The sequence below is a fragment of the Centruroides vittatus genome, unplaced genomic scaffold (genome assembly GCF_030686945.1).
Source record: "Centruroides vittatus isolate TY-2023 unplaced genomic scaffold, ASM3068694v2 contig_549, whole genome shotgun sequence".
Lineage (NCBI taxonomy): Eukaryota > Metazoa > Arthropoda > Arachnida > Scorpiones > Buthidae > Centruroides > Centruroides vittatus.
Genome location: NW_027122325.1, coordinates 7,121,357 through 7,147,962, shown reverse-complemented (window position 1 = coordinate 7,147,962; position 26,606 = coordinate 7,121,357). Strand labels below are relative to the sequence as shown.

The 26,606-nt window shown below is 32.2% G+C and overlaps 1 protein-coding gene across 4 annotated transcripts in view; it reads right to left on the bottom strand.

Annotated features, from left to right (window-relative positions):
* The window catches only part of LOC136978756 (uncharacterized), a 43,088-nt gene that overhangs the window by 15,655 nt on the left and 827 nt on the right, over positions 1-26,606 (bottom strand). For 2 of the 4 annotated variants that reach the window (XM_067274568.1, XM_067274566.1), the window contains exons 2-4: positions 20,730-20,837; positions 14,421-14,624; positions 1,206-1,409 (exon numbers count right to left, since the gene is read on the bottom strand). In XM_067274568.1, coding sequence (XP_067130669.1) covers positions 1,206-1,409; positions 14,421-14,624; positions 20,730-20,837 — 516 coding nt within the window. Of the gene's footprint in view, positions 1-1,205; positions 1,410-14,420; positions 14,625-20,729; positions 20,838-26,489; positions 26,593-26,606 lie in introns of those variants that run through there. The other 2 variants (XM_067274567.1, XM_067274569.1) reach the window with 2 other exon arrangements.

Here is a 26,606-nt window from a genome sequence, read left to right as displayed (position 1 = left end):
AGTGTTACAACAGCTAACGCACGACTGCCCGAAGACAAAGAAGCACGACAAAGACAAAGGTCAGAGGTGCGGGGTCGCCTAACTAGGTCAAGGGGCAATTCGGTGTGGGTTATCCTCTGGAGGTTTACATACATAACAAATACATAACAAATACTTAATGCTGAATCAGATCTTTCTATAGAGAAGATGGGAATTGATAAATAAAGAAAATCTTTGAAGAAATCTGCCACTTTTTGTTACAAAACACTGGCATTGAAAAATGAAAGTAAAGGACAAATTGTATCCTTTCTTGTTTCAATAAAGAACAAGGACAGCTTAGCTAAAAATAAAGAATGTCTGGCAACCCTAATTATAGCACATTACTGTAAGCATAGATGTCTCTGACATCAATTTGGGGATTCAAGACACACTGAATATTGGAAATTCAGATTTACTGTTTTATCATCAAACTTTTAGTTGATGCATGTGTAAACTAAGATTTAAATTTGTATAGAATTAAATATTATTATTAATAATTCTTAAAATTCATGTATAACCTCATTTAAACCAGCATGCCAGTTTCTACCATATGGAAATATCTGATTTCATGGTCTCCCACGTATAGACCAGCATGTCAGTCATTTTGCAAAAATACGGTATGACCTCCAAAATTTAGTTGCTAAACACTTCTTGTCCATTCAAGATGTAAACATACATGTAACCTATGCTGTTTGTTCATATCTACTTTTGTTATCTTTTTAATATGTAATTGCTTTGCATGTGTGGTCCAATAGAAGCTGTTTATTATGATTCTTTAAGAAATTTTTGTGTAATTGATGTAATTGATGCAAATGTGCAATCCATTTGCATCAATTACACGTTCAAAATGCCTTACAGCATCGTAAAGCATTTTGAACACGTGATTGATGCAAATGGATTGCACATTGAACAAATGTTGTGAATAAAAACCTTTTGCGTGTTTCCATTTTGTTTTTCTTGTTCTTCATGTGCCATTTTTTCACCTAGTAGTAAAAATTTGAACTAAATATTTTTTTTGCATTTTCCTTTTCCCCCCATGGTCCATATAACATATATACCAAGTTTCATCAAAATACATCCACGAGAACAGGCTCTAGACAGGTCTAAGTAGGGCAACTTTAATTATAACCACCCTGTATTTCAAATATTTTAAAACATTAATATAAAATTAATCATTAAATACTTACTTTACATTTATTTTGTAACAATAATAATGTATTCTCATTACATAAATCTGATGATGATCTGGATAATTCCAATAATTTAACTGTATTAAAACTTTGATCATTATCATCATTTTTTGTCTTTTGAGTCTTTAACTTATTTCCAAGAACATCACATCTCATTATGTCACAATAGTCAGCTAGACAAACTGCATCTTCAGATTGCCACTAAAAAATAGAGTTTTGCTTGATTCAAAAATAAGTAATTATATTATCATATAAAATACAAAATTATATAAATATTGTTTTCTAAATAAATGTTATTTATAAAATATTAAGTTTTAAAATTTACTGGTAACTAAAAATTAATTCATTTTTGTATACTTAAATTTTTATTTGACTCAGATATAAAATTTCAAATTTTTGAGTTCAATATTTTACATTATAAAATAAATTTTAGAAATAATTATAGTACAATGCCGGCTGGGGACACATCAAGTGCCCACGTCCTCCCAAGGCACTCAACCAGCCATCGCAACCCCGGCAAGGATTCGGCTCTTCTAATTCGGCTCTTGTGGATGTGTAGCTTTGTAACGGGTTAGTCGTTATTTATTTATATTTATACGCCTTGCCGGGGTCGCGATGGCCGGTTGAGTGCCTTGGGAGGACGTGGGCACTTGATAATTATAGTATTTATAATACAGTAGAGCATCGATTATCCGACCCCCGATTAACCGACAGCGTTCTAGTTGGCAAATTCAAATGTCCGCTAGTGATGTGGCACTACAATATTTGGTTATGTCTTGGCTACTTTAATATTATTTTTGTTAAATTTTTGCATGTTTTAGCTGGCAGCATTGGCTCAACCATGAAAGGGAGGCTAGTATTTAAACCAGGCCTAATACACTATACTAATAATGTATTTTTTATATTTTTCGGTTATCCGACTTTTCAGTTATCAGATAATCAATGCTCTACTGTATGTTTAAAAACAAGATAGTTCGATAAAATTATTTTGTGCAACTTTACCATTAATGTTACAAGAGGGCCTCCAAAAGAAAGGCACTGATATTTTTAAAATAAAGTTTCCAGTACATGGTCCTAAAATTTCTGAAGAATATAGATGCATCTATGCACATATAGTTTGTGTGCATCCTGTAAGTGGCACTCATGACAAATGCTTTAAAAATGGCACTTTGCTCAATATTTGTCAAAAGTAATGCACTGTGATTGAGTTCTTGAAGTTAAGAAGACTGTCAGTAAGTACTGTTATCATAGGCGTAGCTAGGGCAGGGCAATGGGGGTGGCCCGCCCCGGGTGTCACCCGTGTAGGAGTGACACCCGGTAGGCCTGTACCAAAGGGAAAAAAAAAAGGTCAACGGCTCACCTCCCATGACAGTTTCTTCGCTATGAGGAGACGCCACGAGGGCTTGCACCAGCTAAAAATCTTACTATGATTTATTCTATAAATCTACACTCATACATCGCGACATCGCATATTCAATATAGCATTCAAGTTGCTCGAGTGCAAAGATATTACAATTCAACAGTGTTTTATAAAAGAATTAAAAAGGGTGACACCACGATATCCGCACCGGGTGTCACCCATGCTAGCTACACCACTGACTGTTATGTCCATCTTTTGTCAAAAATCATGCAGCCTGTTGTAACGGTCGGGTGTAACTTGATCTGAGTGTCAGGTCAGGGGTGAAAATTCCTACATACTTTCGTGGTCGGGGAGCTGAGTTCTTGTGCAGTCGTCACCCCAGTCAGTTGTATCCGAGAGTGAATAAAGTTAATTGTTAATTAACTATGTGTTTTATGTGAAACAGTGTCGAAAACAAACTCGATACAAAATTGGCGACGAGGAATAATATACAGACTTGCCAGCAGAAATTACAATTCGATATAAAAAGCCAGAAATGTCGTTCCCAGGAACATCAACCAGTGGAGTTCGTTTCGAACCATTCAAGATGGACAGCCAGTGGAAAACTTACAAGGACCGCTTTAATTTTTGCTTGAAGGCAAACCAGATTGAAAATGACCAAGATAAGTGTGCTTTATTTTTTACTGTATGCGGTGAAACTTTATATGAACTTGTAGTCACACTCATAGCGCCGAAAGAAACGACACAAGTTAACTTCAATGAAGTAATTACTGCTCTTGATAGCCATTTTAACCCGAAACCTAGTGAAATTGTCGAATCGTTCAAATTTAACCAGAGGTCGCAAAAACCGGGAGAGAGTATCAACGACTATGTCGCGGAACTACGGAAAATTGCAATGAATTGCAACTTCGGCGCCTCACTAGAGCGTATGTTAAGAGATAGGCTAGTGGCAGGTTTAAGGGATAAAGGAATACAACACGTGTTATTGGCGAAAACGGACACTACTTATAAGGCCATTTTGGATGCAGCATTGGCAGCAGAGGCAGCGTCTAACGATGTTAGCCAGCTTGGGTCAGACGGAAACAACACCCAAGTGTATAACTTAAAGGCGGACTACAAGAGAAAGAATCAGCCGGCCATATTACGCTGTTTTCGATGCACCGGAAGTCATAACCCGAATAATTGCCGATTTGCTCAGGTAATCTGTAACTTCTGCAGAAACAAGGGACACATAGAAAAGGCGTGTATCACGAAACAAAAGAGTGGACAAAGAAAATTTGCAAACCAGGGAAGAAACCAAATTGGGGCACCACGGAAAGAGATATCCAGCCAGAGAGCCAAAGTACACCGAATTGAGGAACATAAAAATTTGATGTCTAACCAGGTCGAGGAATATACATCTCTATTCAAAATACAGGGAAGTAAGATACCACCCTTAAAAATCTTACTCAAGATTGAAAATATACCAATCCTGATGGAAATTGATTCAGGGTCTGGGTACACTGTAGTGAGCGAACGGACCTTAAAAGAAATCAAAATCCAGCGAGACAAGTTAGAGCCGGAAGAAGTCAAATTACAGACATGGACTGATCAGAATCTGGAGGTAGTGGGTACTACAATGGTGAGGGTACAATTTAAAGGAAAAATTAGGAATCTGCCATTGTTAGTAATTAAAGGAAATGGACCAGGACTTATTGGAAGAAATTGGTTTGAACCATTAGGAATCAGAATAGAGGGACTTTATCACCAACATGATGCAGACGATCTGATACAAGAATTCCAGCATTTATTCAATAATTCAGAAATGGGTCTATTTAGAGGCGAGGCAGTCAGTTTAGCGATAAATAAAGAAGCTAAGCCTATTTTTATGCGGGCAAGACAGGTTCCTTTTGCATTGAGAACAAAGGTAGAACAAGAGTTGAATCGACTTCATCAGTTAGGAGTTATAGAACCAGTTAGAACTTCTAAGTGGGCCACTCCTGTGGTACCCGTTGCAAAACCAGATGGAAGTGTACGTTTATGTGGAGATTACCGCTGCACTGTAAACAGAGAGGCAATAAAAGTAGATGTATACCCATTGCCGGCCATTAACGATATACTTGCTTCACTATCTGGTGGAAAGGTATTTGCCAAGCTTGATTTCAAGGAAGCGTACTTCCAATTTCCTGTGGACCAGGAGTCGTCTGAGATTCTGACTATCAACACATGCAAGGGGTTATACAGAATGAAAAGGTTACCATTTGGAGTGAGTAGTTGTCCAGCTATTTGCCAGAGAGAGATGGAAAAGATCGTAGGAGGTATTCCAGGGACAATTGTGATGATAGATGATATACTTGTCATGGGACTCAATGAAGAAGCCCTACATCAAAAGTTGAGGAAAATTCTTAACCGGATTTCAGAAGCTGGACTAAAACTAAACGAAAACAAATGCCTATTCAAGACTAACCAACTTAAATTTTTAGGATATTTGATAGATGCTCAGGGCGTTCGGCCCACACCGGAGAAAATTGCGGCGATCCAACAGGTTCCGGAACCGAAAAACAAACAAGAATTACAAGCATTTTTGGGATTTGTAAACTTCTATGATAGATTTTTGAAAGATAAAGCAACCGAAGCTGAACCCTTATATAGACTCCTTGATAAAAACAAACAATGGATCTGGAAAAAAGAACACAGCAAAGCATTCGTGAAAATAAAAAAGATGTTAACACCAGAAACATTATTAATCCATTATAATTTAAATAAACCAGTAGTGTTATCCTGTGATGCTTCACCATATGGAGTGGGAGCAGTCCTTTCACACATATTACCAGATGGATCCGAAGCTCCTATATACTTTGCATCGAGGACACTTCACCCAGCAGAAAGAAATTATTCACAATTCGAGAGAGAAGTATTAGCTATAATCTTTGGCATTACAAAATTTCATAATTACCTAGCTGCCCGAAATTTTACTATATATACAGATTGTAAGCCAGTTGTGGGCCTTCTGAACCCTGCTAAACCAATTCCTGATTTAATCTCACCCAGAATGATTCGTTGGTGTTTAAGATTAGCAGCATACTCATATAAGATTGAACATCGTCGGTCAGCAGAGATGACTAATGTCGATGCATTATCTCGTATACCAACTACTGTGGAAGACAAGACTATCCCTGAACCAGGAGAGATATTCCTTATATTTGAACAGCCAGAATTGCCCATCACATCTCAGGAAGTAAGCAGAGAAACAAACAAAGACTCAGTGTTAAAAAGAGTTGAACATGCAATCTTACACGGATGGCCACTGAGTAGTCCAGAAGAACTTATGCCTTTTTCTAGGCGAAAACTAGAACTTTCAATTCACCACGGTTGCATTTTATGGGGACAAAGAGTAGTTATCCCTAGAACCTTGCAACCACAGCTATTACACCTGTTACACTCCACACATGAGGGTATGTCTAGAATGAAAAGAACAGCCAGAAGCTATTTTTGGTGGCCTGAAATGGACTCCCAAATTGAAGAGACTGTATCGATGTGTAGAAAATGCCAAGAACAGAGGTCAAACCCAACCCCAGTTAAGGATACTCATTGGCCATCACCCTCGGGACCCTGGGACCGAGTACACATTGATCATGCAGGACCACACTATGGACATACATATTTTATTCTAGTGGATGCTTATTCGAAGTGGGTGGAGGTAGAAGAAGTACAAACGCAGTCAACCCAGGAAACCGTGAAATTATTGAGGAGAATATTTAGTACACATGGACTACCAAATACAATTGTATCAGACAATCACCAAAGCTTTAAATCCCATGAAATGGAAGAATTTATACGTAAAAATGGGATACAGCACATATTTACCCCTCCATATCATCCCTCTTCCAACGGACAAGTAGAGAGACAAGTGCAAACTATAAAGAGGAGAATTGAAAAATTACATCACAACCAAGAAAAAACTGAAGTGTTGCTCCCCAGACTTTTGTTTAGCTTACGCACAACACCTAGTAGTACTACAGGTAAAACGGCAGCAGAACTGTTGATGGGAAGAAGACTACGTACCATCTATGATCGACTAAATCCACACCTATATAAGGATAGAATAGAGGAAACAAGAATACGAGAATTCCAGATAGGAGACAACATCAATTACAGATGCTATAGAGACGCAAAGAAGTGGAAACCAGGTAAGGTGACAAAGAAGACCGGACCATATACATACATGATAGCTTCACCAGAAGAAACTATAGAAAGGAGACATATTGATCAACTGATAGCTCGAAGAGAACAACCACTCCAGAACAGGCAACATCCAGTTTCTCAGAATAACCAACATCCAGCTCCCCAGAATAATCAACATCAAGACACAGGACCACCTGTTAGAAAGAGCTCTAGAACACGGACACTACCTGCACATCTCCGAGACTTCGTTTTAGAGGGGGAAGATCTGTTGTAACGGTCGGGTGTAACTTGATCTGAGTGTCAGGTCAGGGGTGAAAATTCCTACATACTTTCGTGGTCGGGGAGCTGAGTTCTTGTGCAGTCGTCACCCCAGTCAGTTGTATCCGAGAGTGAATAAAGTTAATTGTTAATTAACTATGTGTTTTATGTGAAACAGTGTCGAAAACAAACTCGATACAAAACAGCCCAATAACTGACAGTTCTGCAGCCAACAACTTCATCTTCATATATCTTTTCCAGTTGCTATGAACATTATATTCATAGGTTACAACTGGAAAAGGTATATGAAGATGAAGCTGTTGGCTGCAGAACTGTCAGTTGTTGGGCTGCGATTTTTGACAAAAGATGGACATAATAGTATTCAAGATTAGACATTAAGTGGCAAACTGCTAATAGTCATGTTGGAGGCCACAGTGCAGCAGGTGCACAAACATGATCTTTGTTAACAGATGCCTAACTTTAAAAGAGCTGGTATTGGAATTGAACATTGGACAAGCAACTTTTCAAAAGCATGTAACAGCATGTACTCCCATCAGCTGACAGAAAACCACAAAGACCAATACAAGTTGATTTTATTCTGAATTGTTGGCATGTTTTAAGACAAGGAAGATAATAAGGGATAGCTTTCAAATAGTGACAGGAAATGAAATGTCATTCCATTATTTAAAGCCAGAAACCAAGAGACAATCATTGGAATGGCACTAGCATCGTGTAAATTCTCCTGCAATGAAGTTTAAAATAAGCCCATTTGCTGGCAACAGTGTTTGGGAACATAGAATTCTTCTGAAAGTTCATGCTGAAGGGAAAAACTCTTATTTCAATGGTATACATGGAGACATTACTCTTCACAATGAATGTTTACTGAAGCTCTTCTCGTTTAGTGGTTGCAAAGTTATAAGAATTTATTTGATCAAATAATCAGAAATTTTTTAAAACATTTACCTTCGACCCAAAGTTAGAGAAAAAAACCATTAGTGCAATAGATAAGCAAACATCTCAAAGCCCAAAGTTTTTAATACCCAATCATTTGCAGTGCAGGATTTACGTATAAGCTACACAAGCTATAGCTTAGGGCCCCCACTTTCTTGGGGGCCCCCAAAAAAATTGTCTGAGTGTGAGGTTAGCCGATTGGAGTGAAAGAATGTTACGGTGGTCGAGCGGTCAACCGGTCTTGTGGGAGTGGACAGACTCACTAAGACAGGTTACCATCAAAAACCGTTTAATAAACATAGAAATTTCCTTACAATTTGCTGTTGTTTGACGATGTAGAACCACAAAAGGCACAGGAATAATTGTCCAAAAAGAGTTCAACAAATGTTCGTGTCTACGTGACTTGTAGTTCAACATGGACGGTGAAATATCCGTAGGCCCCGGGGCGTATAGCATGTCCTTCGGCTGCTTCTCTCTTGGCAAACTGACGATCTGGAGATAGCTAGGAGACAGCAATTAATGATGCTTCCACCGGGTCCGAAAAGGGTCCTTTATTCCAATGTTTCGGGAGCACACGACCAAGAGAGGAAAATTCATGCATCCAAGAACTAAAAAGTGTCCTTGAAAACAACAGTTTTATAATGTTTTCCCCTAAGTCGCCTCTCCATTGTCACTCATTGTCTCTCATTGTCACCTGGTGCCAATTCGAAACCCAATGGAGGGCGTGGGAAAGGTCAATGTCGCAAGTGAATATGATTCCTCTCTCGTCGTGTGTTCCTCGACTTTATTCCTTTCCATTGTTTTAAATATTTCAAAAAAAACTTCCATTGTATAATTTAGATCTTTAATTTCATCCCTTTGCATTGTAAAAGGAGATTTTTAAGATCTTGTTAACACCTCCATTCAGACCTCCCAGTCAACCCCCGTTTGGGTCCTCACATGAGTGAGCAATTGTCATATATACTTAAATATACTGCAGCATTATTTGTCCCAATGCCACATGTCCGGAATGTCCCATACTCTTCACCCAATTTTAAGTTAAAGATTTATTATTTCACTATCTATATACTTCTTAATTGTATTTCAGTTTAACCCTCTAGGTATATGAAAATCATATCAAGCCCTGATCGTTTGGCTTATGATTAGTGTAATAGTGATGAAATTTGGAAAAATAAGGGTAACCTAATAATAATGGACCTTTATTAGATCGTACTCTTTTGTTTTTTGATATTAATCTTGGTTGCTTAGTTGCAAGCTTTAATGTCTAAACAGTTATATTTGGAAAAATGCATATCACGAATAACTGTTGAGCAAATATAAATTCCCTTAAAGTCAGTTGCACAAATTATCATTTAAAACACAGAATAACTATCTACTAAATATAACTACTAAATGAATTAGCATTTCATTTAGTATCCTACAGGAAGAAGGACATTAAAGATATCCAAAAACGTTATAGTTAGTAAATTCTTTTGTTGTTTCAAAGTTATTGTTGTTTGAATTTATTTATATTTGTAAGACAGCTTTGAGTTAGCTTTAATTTCTTTACTTATTCTATAAAGTTTTGAGCTTTTTATCTTGCAAATATATTAAGAGAGATATATTCCTGACATATTCTGTATATTTTTTCAAAATTAAATAAAATTAATTTATATCAACTGTAATCAATAATAACATAATATGGACACTTTTAAATAATAATTAAATGTTGCAAATGTTGTTAAATTAATGTTGCAATGTTAATTTTGTTTATATGTTAAGTACTGTTATAATCTTTCTAATAATACAGTTTAAATAGCTATATATGCCAAATATTAATAGAAATAAGATAATCTATACAACTGTTTTTATTAATTTTTATTATGTATTTTATTTTAATCCAGTTTTATTCTTGATGTTTTTCTTTTACATATCATCATATTTTTGTGTTATTGTATAATTTTGTAAAGTGTATATGTGTAATTTAAATTTTCTATGTGCATGTGGGACAAGCAATTTGAAAAAACGTTGGTTGATGTTTGGGTGATAACTGTCCTCTTGAGGACAGTTATATGCTGTCGAAAGTACTCACAAAATAAATTATTTTTACATAATGCCAACAGACAGTGGTAGACATTATCTTTTTCTGTCTTTTGTAATAAGCTTACAACTTTTCACAGTTGTCAAAGTGGTTCACTTCAATTTTCACATTGAAGTGAACCACTTTGAATCAGGTGCAGGTTTAGTAATGGTAAATAACTAGTGAGTAGTACTAATTAGTTAATTGTTTATTGCTATCTAATTCCTTTTCTATAATATCTTGCCTTTTAATTATAGTTTGATATATCTTGAGAATAATACTAAATTATACATTGTTACATAATATCAAAAGATCTTTATTTCTATTGTTTATATAAAGCAATAAAAACAGATTATAAATAAATTAATAAGATAAAATGCTTTGATAATGTGCTTCTATCTCAAACAATTGCACTTAAAAATGAAATGTTTGGCTGGAACTTGAACCAGAAAATTTATGTGGAATGGAGCTATAGCTAGAAAATTCGCCTAGAGCAGAATTAGAGCAAGAGAATTGGAACATAATCAGAAAACTATTAATAGGGAGCTGTTGACCTTCAAAATACAACAATTCATTTTATTTTAATAAATTATGGGTAAAATCAATGTAGAATTGATACTAATCGAAACTGGTCTAAACTTCTTAAAACACTTTTAGCTGATTTACAGAATCTCAGTAAGAACTGTAAATACTTTATTGCTTTTCTCAGTAATTACTAGATTCTACTAACAGCAGACAGTGAATTCTAGATTTTAGTAGTTAAAACTAAAATTAACAATCTTACTAGTTTTGAATCTTACAGAGCCTGATCTTACTAGTTTTGCTTAGTAAGTTTGGGTTCTGATAGATTTTGGGTTTTGACTGTAACATATACATTACTAATTAGACTATACTTAATATAATGTAAATATTAACATTTTTAAATTTTTATAAATGCTAACAATTTGAAATAAATGAAAGTCAAATACACGAAAATTAAAGTACTTAAAGCTTGGCACCATAATCAATAATATCAAACCATTGCTAATTGAGGAAATCATCTACTTTTCATGATTTTATCAACTTCATAATTCTTGATAAAGCAAAATTTACCTTGCTATGGGTTTTCATGATGGTTGAAAATGGGGAACAACTTATAACATAACAATTTGATTTCATTTCAGTATTCAATTTGAAGTAATCTGAATATGAGATAACGACATCTTGCAAAGTGTTTAATTGAGACAGAGAATAGAAAAGACTTCTTATAACTAGTTTTTATTAATGAAGGCATTTTCAACTCACCAAAAGTCATTATCAGCATTTGCTATGTTGGAAAACGGAATATAAAAACATTTTTTTAATCACTGTTGAGTGTAAATGCATGATACATATTGTATAACAGTGGATAACATAAAGAATAAAAATAAATTTAGTATAAATCTCTTATCAGATTATTAACAATTTTAGTGGCATTTATTTTAGAATTCTTGTGTCAAGGGGATCTATCCCATCTCCAAAACTCAGACTGTTAGTTAGCGAGAGTGGCCAAGATGAACTTTCTTGTACCAAATTAATTCCTCAAAAATTATGGCTTCCCATAAAATATAATTAACAACATTATAAAAGCTTGCTACAAAACAAGCCATGAAAAATGATAACCAAATTTTCATTCCAGAAATACAACTCTATAATGGCACGATATAATGGCATCTTACACAAAATCCTTAAATTATAAACTAGTTATAAAAAGGTTGCCTAAGGTGATGAACATCTTACATAATAAATAGCAAATAAATGCTATATTAAAATCGAGTATATATGCTGTTACATTAAAAAAAAAACACAAATATTTTTTAAATTGATCTACCACTAGATTTATTTAAAAGAACATAGCTGAACACATGGCCCTACTGGTTTTCAAACTTTGCTTACAAATTGGGCATGTTGAAAAATAGAGGTTTTCTGAAATACTTCCTTACTCAAAAAAGAATGTAGAAATTGTTCTATAATAAGAATATTACAGCTAATTTACATTTAAATCACCTCTAAACATCTATGCAGTATTAATAGCAATGATAGGATATCACTAAACTCTGCTTGGATTCCCCTGCTTAATATAATAAATTCCATTAAAATTGCTAATAATCTGGTAAAAGATTTATACTAAATTTATTTTTATCTTATTTGTATTTTTATTCTTTGTTTATGTTATCCAAATCTTATACAATATGTATTGTGCATATACACTCAATGATGATTAAAAAAAAATTACATTAATTTCCAAGGATTAAAATGATAACGATAACTCATAAAAAATATAAAACGTTTCATTAATAAAAAGTAGTTGGTTTCCTCAATTAACAGTAGTGTGACATTAAATACTAAATTGTCAGATTGAGAATTTTAATTTTTAAAAACAAATATCAAGCAATGGGATCGGTTATTGTATATTTAAAAAAACAATAATCTTTAAAAAATTGTAAAAATTTCTTAAAAATAAAACGAGTTTCTAAAATTAACTCTTTTCTATCCGACTTCGAAAGAGCTAAGAACTGAGATGGACACCGTGGAAATTAATAAATACTTCTTACTTTATTATTCACCATTCGTGCGTTATCATTCAAAATACCCAAATGCATTTCGCAAAATTTTCTTTGCCTCTTCAGTGGATATTACACCTTTACGACAGTGTTACATTTATATTCTATCAAATTTTCCCAGCATGCATCTACAGATAGTCCGGTATTCAGGTTAATGACATTTGCATAATTTTTGATACAGTAATGTTCCGCGATACGTCATGTATAAAATATTGTACAAATTTGAAAATATTGTAACAAGACGTATCGCGGAACATTACTGTATCAAAAATTATGCAAATGTCATTAACCTGAATACCGGACTATCTGTAGATGCATGCTGGGAAAATTTGATAGAATATAAATGTAACACTGTCGTAAAGGTGTAATATCCACTGAAGAGGCAAAGAAAATTTTGCGAAATGCATTTGGGTATTTTGAATGATAACGCACGAATGGTGAATAATAAAGTAAGAAGTATTTATTAATTTCCACGGTGTCCATCTCAGTTCTTAGCTCTTTCGAAGTCGGATAGAAAAGAGTTAATTTTAGAAACTCGTTTTATTTTTAAGAAATTTTTACAATTTTTTAAAGATTATTGTTTTTTTAAATTTTAATTTTATTTACGTTAAAAGAACTTGGAGTTGTTTTCACATTAATTTGTTGTAGTTTTGTGTAATATTTGTTCAATCTAATTTCTTTTAAAATTTTACAATGTATCTTTGTTTATTTGTACTTTCACAATTTTCTAACCTTTCTCCAAATTTACCTCTGACTAATAACAGGTGGGGCTCAGAAATAACATCTGGTCCAATCCACAGGAAAGATGCTTTTCAGTGTAGTTAGCTAGAGTGGCCAAATAATAGGCTGAAAACATTTCTAATAAATCTTTACTTTTCACTTGAACAAACAGTTTGACTTTTAATTTTATTTAGTTATAGTTTTATTTAATTTTCTAGTTTAATTATATTTTACTTTTTATGTTAATAAATTAAAGTTTCAAGTGATTTCACACTTTTAAAGATCCTTGTTAAAATGAATAAATTTAATGTTAAATAATTTTATTTAACGACTAAAATCATTTACAGTGAAATTCCATTAACCTGGCATATGGTAAGTCAGCAAACCCAATAAGCTAGCATATCAAATTCATCTTAGGGGTTATTGGTAAATTGGGTAGGTCCAGAGTTAAGATTTTCATGTAAAAGTCCTCAAAATATGAGGTTTGTGGAAAAGAGCGTGGGTTCTACGTTTAGAGATGACAAGTGCCAAAATTACCTGATTTTGTGCTAAGTAAAACCAATTAGTTTATGCATGATTTTTCTAAAGACTTTTCCAAAGATATTAGTGCATGAGTTTGATGTGAGAAACAGAAATATTTAGCATACTTGGAATCAATGGAATTAACATGGAAACAGCTACAGTACGTTACTGTTCGTGTACTTTGATAATTAGAGTATTCTGTATTTATATACAATAAAAGCATATAAAGCACAAAATAAGAATAGTGTTCTTGTTTCAAGCCAATCAAGGGTAGGAATAGCCTGGAAAAATTGAAATGACAAGTTAAACAATCATAAAAAATAGATTTGTGCAGATTTATACACGAAGATATGTAAAATTGTGTCTAGGGGATTGAAAAAACCAGAAAAATTTCCAATAAGCAGAATATTTGATAACCCAGCACTGCATCAGTCCCAACAAAGCTGGATTAAAAGAATGTCACTGTAATATTTAAACTTAAAAGCTGTAAAAATATAACTCATTCTTCTATTTAGCATTTAAAAAACTGCAAAACTTTTAAATGTTTCCATTAAAATTTTCCCCCAAAAAATTAATTGTTTTATTATAAAACATACTTTTGATCTATCAGCAGTGTGCATTGCATCCCAATGATTAATCAGAGAGTCTTCACAATGAAATGTCATAGTACATGCAGGACAAATCCATCTCTCATTTTCACCAACATTCTTTTCTGGCCACCAAAATACATCTCTTTGTTTATGAAATGGACAATCAAGAGGAAGAGTAACTTTGTATCTGTCTAATACAGGTATAAATTTCTGAAAAATTTTAAAAATCATATTCTTTCAATGTATAAAAATATTACTAAAATTACTGATATAAAACATAAAAATATAATTATTGTTTGGAAATGAAATATATTTAATCATTTATCTGCAAAGATATCATAATTTATACATATAAAAAAATTACTACCGTATATTCCGGCGTATAAGACGACTGGGCGTATAAGACAACCTCTGACTTTTACAGTTAAACTATAGAGTTTGGGATATACTCACTGTATAAGACTACCCCTCTTCCAACACACACCAAATAAAAGTAAAAACAAAATCAGATTTGATTTCAATATGGTAATTTTAATTCAAATGCTTATGACATGCAGGTACTTAGCAGGTAAACTGTCACTTATAAACATAAGGCTATTTATCATCAAACAGGAAAAATTTGGTGGAAAAACACACTCGCATTAATCGCTATCGTCAATCGCAACCATCTCTTTTGCTATCAATTCTTTTCTCCCAATAATTTTTTTTTATTTCAAGAAAAAGATCGATTCTAGCCCAATTTTGAAGCGAGATGTTGCAACATACCAGCCCGCCCTTGTATCCTATTACCTTACCTCCTTCTCTGCTTCTCAGATCTCGCACATGTGCGCCTGCGGTGCTTCATTATAGTCCTCAGGAGCGAGATCTGAGAGGCAGAGAAAGAGGTACGGTAATAGGATATATACAAGGGCAGGCCAGATGAGTGAAAGATGCATGTTTTTCTGGGCACAGTGCCACTCTGTCTCTATCCATACCCCGGGTGTCCCAGCTGACTGCAGCACCCGCCCTATAAGACAACTGGTGTATGATGACCCCCGACTTTTGAAAAGATTTTTGTGGGTTAAAAAGTCATCTTATATGCAGGAATATACGGTACATGTTTTTTGAGAGGCAAAAAAATCTTTAGAAAAAGTTTATTGAATTATAGCTAAGATTTGTGAACTAAGAGAATCATTACTAAACACATAATAAAAAAATAATTAAAATTATTTAAAATAAAGCACTTTATATATTATATAGTGCATATTGCTTCAAAGTAAAACGAACAGATAAAGACTTAAGAATAAAACAATTTATTGGTAAAAATAATAAAAAAATCTAATTTTTCAATTTTATTATGAGACTGCCACATTTAATTAACTTTTTATAATTATTTGTTTTATAAAAATATTTTATAGTAATTTTAAAAAATTATAAAAAAAATACTTTTTTTGAAGTGAAATATGTAATAATTTACAAAAATGTTATCCAATTTTTTCTTGGAAGTAAGAATAAGATTAGAAATATTCTCAGAAAATAAAAGAAAAACCTTAATTATATATAACACTAAATTGATTTTTTTAGCAAAAGACTAACAACTAAGTACATAGTAATGAATCAATGACATATGAATTATTCATTTTGATATAATATTCATAGGAATAAATGAGAAAATAATAGATAATACATTATTTATATCTATTTACAAATATAATTTTATGAATAATATTGAAAATTAATACAGATAATTAATATTTGCATCATTTTGTAACAGTGTGGTCTGAAGACCACATGTTTTGTTGCTTAACCGGCTCGTAACCAACCCCTTGGGTGGTTCACGGTGTAAAGGAGGGACAGGCCCTCATAGCGTAAAAGCTTCCTGTTGTAAAAGTTAATGGGAGGAGGGGAGATATGTGGTCCAAAGATCATATGTTCTATTGCGTGATCCTTAGGTGGTCCGCAGCGTAAAGAAAGGATGGGCTGCGTTTTCGATGACAACAACAAAAAGGAGGAAGAGAGGGAGATCGCGCATGCTCAACAGAAGAAGGGGGACTTTTTCGGAAGAAAGAAAGGGAGAGAGGACGTGTAGACGATAGAGTCGCGAGATTGTTTTTTTTTTTGTGTGTTATTTCTTTTGTTTTAGTGTCTGTTATAGCGAAGGGACAGAGTAGTGATTGGAAGGACTAAAATAAACTTTAACTTCCTTGCATTGGAGTCATAGAGTGTGTGATTTATTTCTTTGAAGTTTCTTTTTGTTTTGTTCCTGCACGGGGAATACTCTAAAGATCGAGTACTTCCCCACAATAGTTATATTTCACCTGTAAATGCTTTCAGAATAGTAAACTTAAATTTAAAATGATATAAAATAGGAAACTTAAGTTTAAAATGATAAAATGAAATTACTTTCCAACAACCCAAAGGTTGTTTGGAAACTAATTTCATTTTTTTTCCACCAGAGGAATTAGTTGTATTTTTACTCATCAATTTCATTCTAAATCGTATTGTCATTATATATTTTGACAATTGACATTTCAAGGCTTATTTGTAAAAAATTTTGTTTGATTCTTTGCAATTGTTTTTTTTGGTGTCCCATCAAATATGGAAAATTGAAAGCAGCATTTTTGACATATTTTGCTTTTTTATTACCAAAAAAGTAAGAATGCTGTTCAAGCAAAAAAAAAAAATTGAGAGATGTGTATGGAGATGATGTGTTGACAGAACAATTGTGTCAAAACTGATTTGCAAAATTTCGAAATTGAAGATGTACCATGTTCTGGAAGGCCATTTGAAGCTGATGAAGACAAAATAAAGGTATTGATTGAAGCGAACTGCCAAAAAACAACATAAGATATTGCTAAGAGATTAAATTTGTTGAATTCAACCATTTATGATCACTTGAAACGATTTGGTTTCATTTCAAAGTTTGACATATGAATTCCACATGTTCTTAAAGAAAGAGATTTGCTTCATAGCATTAACATCTGTGATTTGCTTCTCAAACATCATGAAAACGATTCATTTTTGAAGCAAATCATAACTGGCAATGAAAAATGGATTGTTTATAATAACGTCAAATGCAAGTGAACATGGAGTAAAAGAGATGGGCTGGCTCAAAGCACTTCAAAAGCCAATATTCATAAAAAAAAGTGATGCTCTCTGTTTGATTGGATTTTAAAAATTGTTTTTCTTGAGCTTCTACCAGGCAATTCCGCAATTGATTCAAAAGTGTACTGCCATCAACTGGACAAATTGAGTGATATCATCAAACAGAAAAGGATTGATGATATCACTCAATTGATCAACAGAAAGGATAGTGTTTCACCATGATAATGCCAGACCTGATACAAATTTTCGAGCTGTTACAGCTTGGATGGGATGTACTACCACACCCACCAAATTCGACAGATCTGGCACCCTTGGATAATTACTTGTTCTGGACTTTACAAAACTTTTTAAACTGTAAAATGTTTAAATCAAATGACGATGTCAAAAATCACTTGGATCAGTTTTTTTGTAAGCAAAGATCAGAACTTTTATGAATGTGGAATCATGCTACTACCATAAAGATGGCAAAAGGTATTGGACCAAAATGGTCAATGTATAATTCAATAAAATATTTATATATTATAAGAAAATCGTTTTTTTTCATTAAAAAAAACGAAATTACTTTCCAAACAGCCCAATATGCATTTGTATAAGTATATTGTATCATATATATATATATATATATATATAGTTATTTATGTTCAGGGTTGTGCGGTAGATTTTCTCAGTATGATGCAAGTCTTCGAAATGCTGCCTCTTAAATGTTTTTATGCCGTTCCCTTATAGTACCGCCTTTCTGTATCATAGTACAGCACGGCCCTATTTATGCTGTGTGTTAATGGAAATATTGTGATTTTGTATGATTTCTCTTTGAATCATGGTTGTCAGTATGCTTAAATAAAAATAAAATAAAATGAGTAAATTTAATTTAGAATATTCTAAAGAAATTTTTTCCTGTGCTAAATCGAACACGTTTACTGCCAACAATATATATTACAGTATTTTAGTGCTTTACAGTTTTTAAATCACTACACAGACACTTATGTGTAAGCACAAATTTTCCTGCATTTTTCTAAAAGAATATGAAACTTTTTATTTAAATAAATAGCAGTGAGCACCTTTAAAATGATTTTGAGCTACTTTTTATCATTTACTTACATTTATGCCATTTTTTGTTAAAATTTATTTTTAAAAATAGTTATAAATTCTCTTATTCTCAATTCTCTTATACATACTCGTATATATATTATACATTATTGCAATTGTAGCATCACAGTAAATCATTTAAAATCATTTCATATTATTAATTGAATCCTCCTGAGCACGTTATAACCACAATAAATCCTGTACTAAAATTAAGTCAAATTAAGCAAGATATTCTAGTAGTTATTGATGTCACTAGTTTAACATTTGTCATCTCAGAACCAACAAACTTCATTTATTTGAATATAGTAATAGAGTGAGACAAAAAATATGGATCGTTTTTAAAGCATATTTTATTGAAAAATTGTAGTAGTTATTAAATATTATATATCATTTTAAAAGAAATTTTATTATACAAAATTAAAATTACTGTTTTTTAACCAGCACTGATCAAAATGGTATACAAAACAAAAATGATTCTATTAGAGTGGTTGAGTGCCACGTCCTCCTGCAACAGCACTGTTAAATAGTGCAGTGCCATATCCCACAACTCCCACTCTTAGAACAGTCCTCTTCATTTGGCCACTGCATCTTATGATTTGATGAATTGCTTGAGACATCACTGCACTGTTTAGCAGCATTGTCACAAGCAAAGTGGCTGCATGGCAGGAATTAGTAAATCACAGCAGATGTACAGAGTACTCCATGATTTGTAAATATGAAAAAGACAAAAATTTCTAAACTTGAATTAATTAATTTTAATTAAATTAAAGATTTATATTTTATTAATTGTTTGTTTGTTTAAACACTGTTTGTTTTGTAATATAGTACTGATAGTTGTTACTCAGCCATAGTGTAATGAGGAAGGGCTCCCTATCTTTGTAAATAAATAAATAAATAAAAAATCAAGTATAAAAATAAAATTGAATATATCAAATGCACTCGTACAAATGTATATACAATATCTATAAGTTTAATTTTCATCCACAGTGCTAGTAGCTATATTCTTGGTGGTACAGGGGCAAATTAAGTTTGCTTGTTCTGACTTGGATCTCTCTCAATATTGATTCTAGTTAAGCTGCTGTTAGTCAGTACCTCTACTTTAGACAGCCACAAGCCATCACTGGTTGAAATTTAAAACAATACAATGTAAATTAGTAATAACAATTAGTGTAAACATTTTTAAGAAATAACACTTAAGATGGACTTAAAATCAAAAGACACATAAAATAGTCTTTGGAGCTGTTCGAGTATTACATCAGCAAAAATTTGCTCTTTTTTGATTCCTCTCCCCAAGCATAATGAATTATCAGCTCAGAAGTTTAAATCATTTGAAAATATACAAAACTTATTTTCAAATAATTTTGTGATGACTGGGAAGAAAAATGGACAAAACTGGCATAATCTTATATCATCAAAGATTTCCCCCCATTGTCAGCAATCATCAGATATAAACAATCATCCTTCCCTATAAACTGCTAATGTAATACTTGAATGGATACTTTTGAAGGAACTAATGATTAAACTTTCAACATCTCATAAAATCTAAAACACTTTAGATTTTTGCAATTTCATATTTTTCTGAAAACATAATCAACATACTCTTTCAACTATACTATTTTATTTTTCTGTAAGAGTCCACTTTAACTCAACATTTCAGTCACTTAGTAATTAGTAAAGTTAATTTAATTATAGTGTCTGTATTTGTCTGTGTATGTAAATAATCAACTCAAAGCAACCTTTGATTATCCAGTAATATATTTAATTGAAACAAACGTTTTCGACCGTTTACTCGGTCTTCTTCAGGTTATACAGTCGAGATTCGAATAACTGTTGTGTGTATGTAAATATTTAAAAATAGAGGATTTTTAAAAAATTTACTACGCTCTCTGAATAAATGTTTATGACCTATATCTGTGTAGAGAATGATTACTTTAAATGTCTTCAGAAAAATTTATGTGAACAACATCATATTTTTGAATATCTTATCTATTAATTCCTATCAGATATCCTATGTAGAAACAATCATTTTTTTAATCATATTTACTATTACAAAAATTTCCTTTGAACTTCCAAAAATACATATTTATATTTTTCCATTTAATAGAGAATATAGAAATAAAAAAATTTTAATTGATATAAACTAACCTTTTCAATGACATTTCTTACCAAACGAGATTTATTACGAGAACAAGACATAATGGTAGTGGAAGGACCATTCCACCCTACATGTGAGAGCAGCAACAATATTACCACCTAGTGTACAAAAAATGAAATAAAATGCTTTACATCTGTAATTTTTAAATTTAAAATATAATACTTAAATAAAAAAAAAATATAATTACTTTTCAAGAAATATATGTTATTTTTATTAATTATGAAATTGTTATTAATTGAAGGTTCTTTTTTGTTTTTTAAAATTAATCAAATACTTACCATATTTTTGTGCATATAACTAGATATACTGAAATAGTGTATACTGGGCAGAAAATTGCTAAAACAAAAATAAAACCTTTGCATGACCCATTCACCATATTCCCAAAATCTGTGAAAGACCTTATTGGGGGATACTATAGATTACCACCTATGGAATTTCAGGTCTTTGGGTATATATCTGAACTCAGTAGATCGAGACGAGTTCAACGATACCCTGCTTTTGGACCGGAGACGAAAAATAATAAAGTTATCATACTTTTTTCCAGCAATCGCGCGATGATAGGGAGTCGCGTCGCTCTCTCTGCTAAGTCAACCTCGCTATCGCAATCGGGAGTCGCGTCGCTTGCCGTTAAAATTGCGTTTAGTAGACGTTTTTCCCTCTTTTTTTTTACTTTGTTCAAGAACTACCGTGAATCAATAACTAGTGACGTTTAGCACATGGCGGCCTGCCAGCGGCTCCCCTCCGGGAGGTCAGTCGGGAGCACGAACAGTGGGGAACGGCTGCGATGTTCGCTGCCATAAGTAACATTAACCGAAATGGTGATCGCGCAATGATCGGAAGTCATGTTGCTCTCTCCGCTCTCGTATCGCATGTTTATCCCTCCAGAAGGTGACCGTAGTCCAACGTCACAGTTTGCAGACTTTACTGCAAGATGGCAGTACTAGCAACTACAGTGCCGTCTGCATGAGAGCATTAAAAAAGTATGATAACTTTTTTATTTTTCATCTCCGGTCCAAAAATAGGATACCGTTGAACTCGTCTTGGTCCCCTGAGTTCAAATATATAATCAAAGTTCTGAAATTCCATAGGTGGTAATCTATAGTACACCCCCTTATTGTCCAATAGGCACGAGAGTTTGTGATTAGAATTTAAAACTGATGTTTAACATACACCACTTTCAAATTGTCTTTTTTAAAACATAATCTGTGGGTTATATGCACAAAAATGCTATAATTTAAAATATTTTAACTCAGCAATATTTAAATAAACATAAAATAGCATTATATTTACTTGAGAATTATTGACAAACTTGGTAAACATTTTATTTTTGAAATATACTGCTATATTTAAGATGTTTCAAAATTTTCTGATGCAAAGATATGCTTATATTTAAAAATTTTACTGCTGAAATCAATGTAATAAAACTGCACAAAAATACTGTAATATGTAATGTCTTCATGTTCATAAGAATACATAACTGCGAAGATTTTTTCTAAAGGGACGAAAACATGAAAACATGGGATACTACTGTAATCTAATTGGAGGATGATACAAACAACTTCTAATTAACAGTTCATACCAGTTTTAAATTGATGTTAAATATTTCTTTAACTTGCTAGAGAATATATATTCTGGGCACAAAGTCCTGTCACTCCTATAAAAATTAATTATATGTTCCGTTTGTTGTTTGTTTCTGATTAAAAAAAAAAAAAACACATAAAATGACTGATTCAAGTAACTACACCAATGAAAACAAAAGAGTGGTAAAAATGAAAATGCTTTCTGCATTTTCATTTTTACCACTCTTTTGAAAAAAATGAAAATGCTTTCTGCATTCTAAAAATGAAAATGCAGAAAGCATTTTCATTTTTACCACTCTTTTGTTCAACATAAATAGGCATTAGCAAAAAATAAAGGTTAAAGACTTATAACAACCCTCCAAATGCTGTATAACAGGGGTGGCCAACAAGTCGATCGCGATTGACCGGTCGATCGTCAAGCCAATTCTGGTCGATCGCTAGCGATGTCTTGACTTAATGTATTATATTTGTAACCGAACGCAACTGTGTGCATGCAGTTATGACTCGACTCACAAGCAGTGAGTGCACTTCGTACTGAAACAGTGTATAAACATAGTATGTATTTCACACTTCCCCCTCCCCACTTAGACTATGCCTATGACAACAAGTCGATCACGACACATTTTTACGATAAAAAGTAGATCTTATGTGCACAAAAGTTGGCCACCCCTGCTGTATAACATCAAGCTATAATTTGGCAATAATAATTAAGACTTACTAATAAATTTGGCAGAGGTAGGCATTAGGTGCCATATAGACTTAGAATGTTATAATCAGTTAAAAGTCAGCTATTATAAATCAACTATAAAAGGAAATGTTTTTTAAAATTTTATTTTAAATGTTTATTTTCCTAGGTGTTATAACAGAGGGAAAGTATGGCAATTTGGCAAAAACTGACCACCCAGATTTTTACATTTTTGGACTTAGGATACCTTGAAATGTCAAGAAATGCAAAAAAATTTGGGGGTAATTTCTTTATGTATGGATGTTAGTGTGTGTGGGGATGGCACAATTTTGTTTACCTTGTTTGAAACTTAATAATTCCTGTGCTTTTTGTTGAAAATTTCTGAAATTTTGCAAGGAGGTTTGTTTATTAAAAAGATTGATGCTATTAAATTTTGGTGGTTAAAGGTTGAGAAGGTGGTGAAATAATGGGGGCCATGTGTATCTCCAGTAGGGTTAGAATTAATAACGATTTTACTCATCATCAGCATTTACAATTTTTTATAAAACATCCTTACCCTCAAAATCAAGCTTTTTGCTGTGTTATAATAGTTAAAAATATAAAAAGTTTTTTAATAAAATAAGGTAACAGATGGTGCCACCAAAATTTTAAATGTTACCAGGAAAGTTGAGCAACTCATTGCTGGGCTTATTTCAGATACTTAAGTGTTATTCATAAAGACAGCATGCAACTTAAATGAGTAGTTTTTATATTGCAAATGAATGACATTTGAATTAAATTTTGTAACATTTTATTTAATATATAAGAATTATAGTCATTTATCTGAATAAAATTATCTTATTCAGAATTGTTCCTTGGAGGACATACACATACAGAAGGTTAAATAAACATTTTGTGGTTGCACATGAATTGAGACAAGAGCCAGGCTATTATACGATATCAGTTGCTATTTTATTATATTCAGTCATTCCATATAGCAAAGGTTGCTTTATAAGAAAATTGATCATTAACTATGCATAAATATAAAGTGATAGAAAAGATTTTTAAAAATTAATCATAATTATTAAAAAAATTAAAAGTTTTTAAAAAAACTGAAGTCGTCTTCCTTCATGTCACATCCAATCACCAAGAACAAAAACAATCTTTCTTCTCAGAGACAACCTTTCATTGGAAGCTACACCTCTGCAGAATTATATAAAACAGCACAGCAGACAGGAAGGTGACTTAGTTTCTTCAAAACTTTTTAATTTTTAAAAAAATACCATCAGCCATTTTAATTAAAATTGTATGTATATTTTTTTATTTGGCTTATCATCAGTGAATGTTTCAACTGTTTTACATAATTCTGCAGAGGCATAGCCTCCAATAAAGGTTGTCTCTACAAAGAAAGACTGTTTTTGTTTTTGACGATTTGAGATGATTTAGTTTCTTCAAAAATTTTTAATTTTTTTAAAAATACAGTCAGCTGTTTTAATTAAAATCATAGTTATTATTTATTTTTCTTTCTCTTTATGCCAATATTCTTAAATTAGAATATATTCCTTTTTGAAAGAACCGAGTTTCGAATTCCGTCACGTGAAAACGTTCCAACATTTCCTGGTGGCAGTTTAATACGGAATATAGACATGGGAAATATCCCATTTCTCTTACATATCAAAAGGAACTCCAGTTTGGCCCTTGCCTTGGTTAGGGCTATTACTACTTTGCGATAATTATTAGCCGGCATTGCTATGTATACTCAATCTTCCTTACACATCGGTGATTCAATCAAAAAATACACTTACGTAAAGCCAGAAGTATGGCTTTACGTAAGTGTATTTTTTGATTGAATCACCGATGTGTAAGGAAGATTGAGTATACATAGCAATGCCGGCTAATAATTATCGCAAAGTAGTAATAGCCCTAACCAAGGCAAGGGCCAAACTGGAGTTCCTTTTGATATGTAAGAGAAATGGGATATTTCCCATGTCTATATTCCGTATTAAACTGCCACCAGGAAATGTTGGAACGTTTTCACGTGACGGAATTCGAAACTCGGTTCTTTCAAAAAGGAATATATTCGAATTTATTACTACTAAGCCTGAAGAAGAGCCTAGAAGAGCCAATATTCTTAAATATGCATTTTCTTGAACTAGCTTCATCTTACATTAATTTGATTGCAATATCACATTTTCACTAATATCAAATTTATTATTAGGATTTTAAAATTTCAAGTTTTTATTTACTGGATCTAAATTATTGTATCTCATTATTTACTGCTTTAGATGTATATCAGTTTAATTTAATTTAGTTTTGCTAGTGTTCCAAAACATATTAACTACAATTACTAAGTGACCGAATTAAAAGTAGTTTAGGTTAATTTAAAAACTTAAAAATAAAATATCGTACATTCCTTTCGATACAATTATTTTCAAATTCGTCATTAAAATCGGACAAAGAAAAACTGATATACACATAAACGAAATATGTTTCTGACTATTAATAATAATACTTCCATCCATTGTATAACACTTTTACATAATTTTTTATATGAAAATTACATAAAATGTTTATTATTATGTGTAAGGACACTTTAACATTCTATAGAATATTTTATCGAACAAAAAAAAAACAACAACAAATTTTCATTATTCTAATAGAACATTTTTCTAATTACTTTGTTTCCTGCCTAATTTGAATATGCTAATAAAAGCAATTATAAAAATTCCTTCTACATTACAAACTGTAATTATGAGCTAGCTGCTAACAGTAATTCTATATTTAAAAAAATTCTTCAAAAAATATATAAATAATATGGATTTAAAAGGAATATATATTTAATATTTAAAAATAAATGTATGCATTATTTAATAGAAAACAGTCAATCAATGCCAACATTAATCAGTCGCCAAATGGCAAAGTTCAGTGTAAATGCAATGGGTTATTTAACATCAATCATTCTTAATATAAAAATCTATAATATTAATAAAATATAAAGTGAAAATATTATGTAGCAAGAATTAATTCATTGCAGCTTTACTAAAGATTGTTTAGTAGCCAATTTGTTTTACTGCATAACAACAGGACGTGCAATGAAGTTACATTTACAGCTGCAAAACTTGATTTACCTTAATGTAAATTTGGTTTTTTTTTTTATCTAATTTTATTAAATAATTACAGCTTAATTATATTTTATTATTAAAAAAACAGTTGATATTTATTTTTTACTTTCATTTACTTTTATTTTATATAAAAACTGTTCTGAAGTTAGTTTATAAAGTAGTTAAATTAAAAATAAATAAATAAATTTTCTATTAATACAATAAATAAAAAAATCAAGCAAATAATTACGTGAAATTGACATATTGAAACTGATTATTTAAAGTCTCGTGCAATCGGTTAGTTTAGCATTTTGACGTCTTTTTATTGGTTATAAATGAGCGGGTGGACGTGATTGATTACACCGCTCCGAATTAAATTATACGAAGAAAAATTAATAAACATACCAACTGTCATTTTTAAGCCTACATTTAGGGTTAGCCAACAGATTCGTAGCTAAAACTATTGGCTGAATGACTCTCAATGTAATAAACGTGTGACTGATCGAAATCTCTTATAAGACA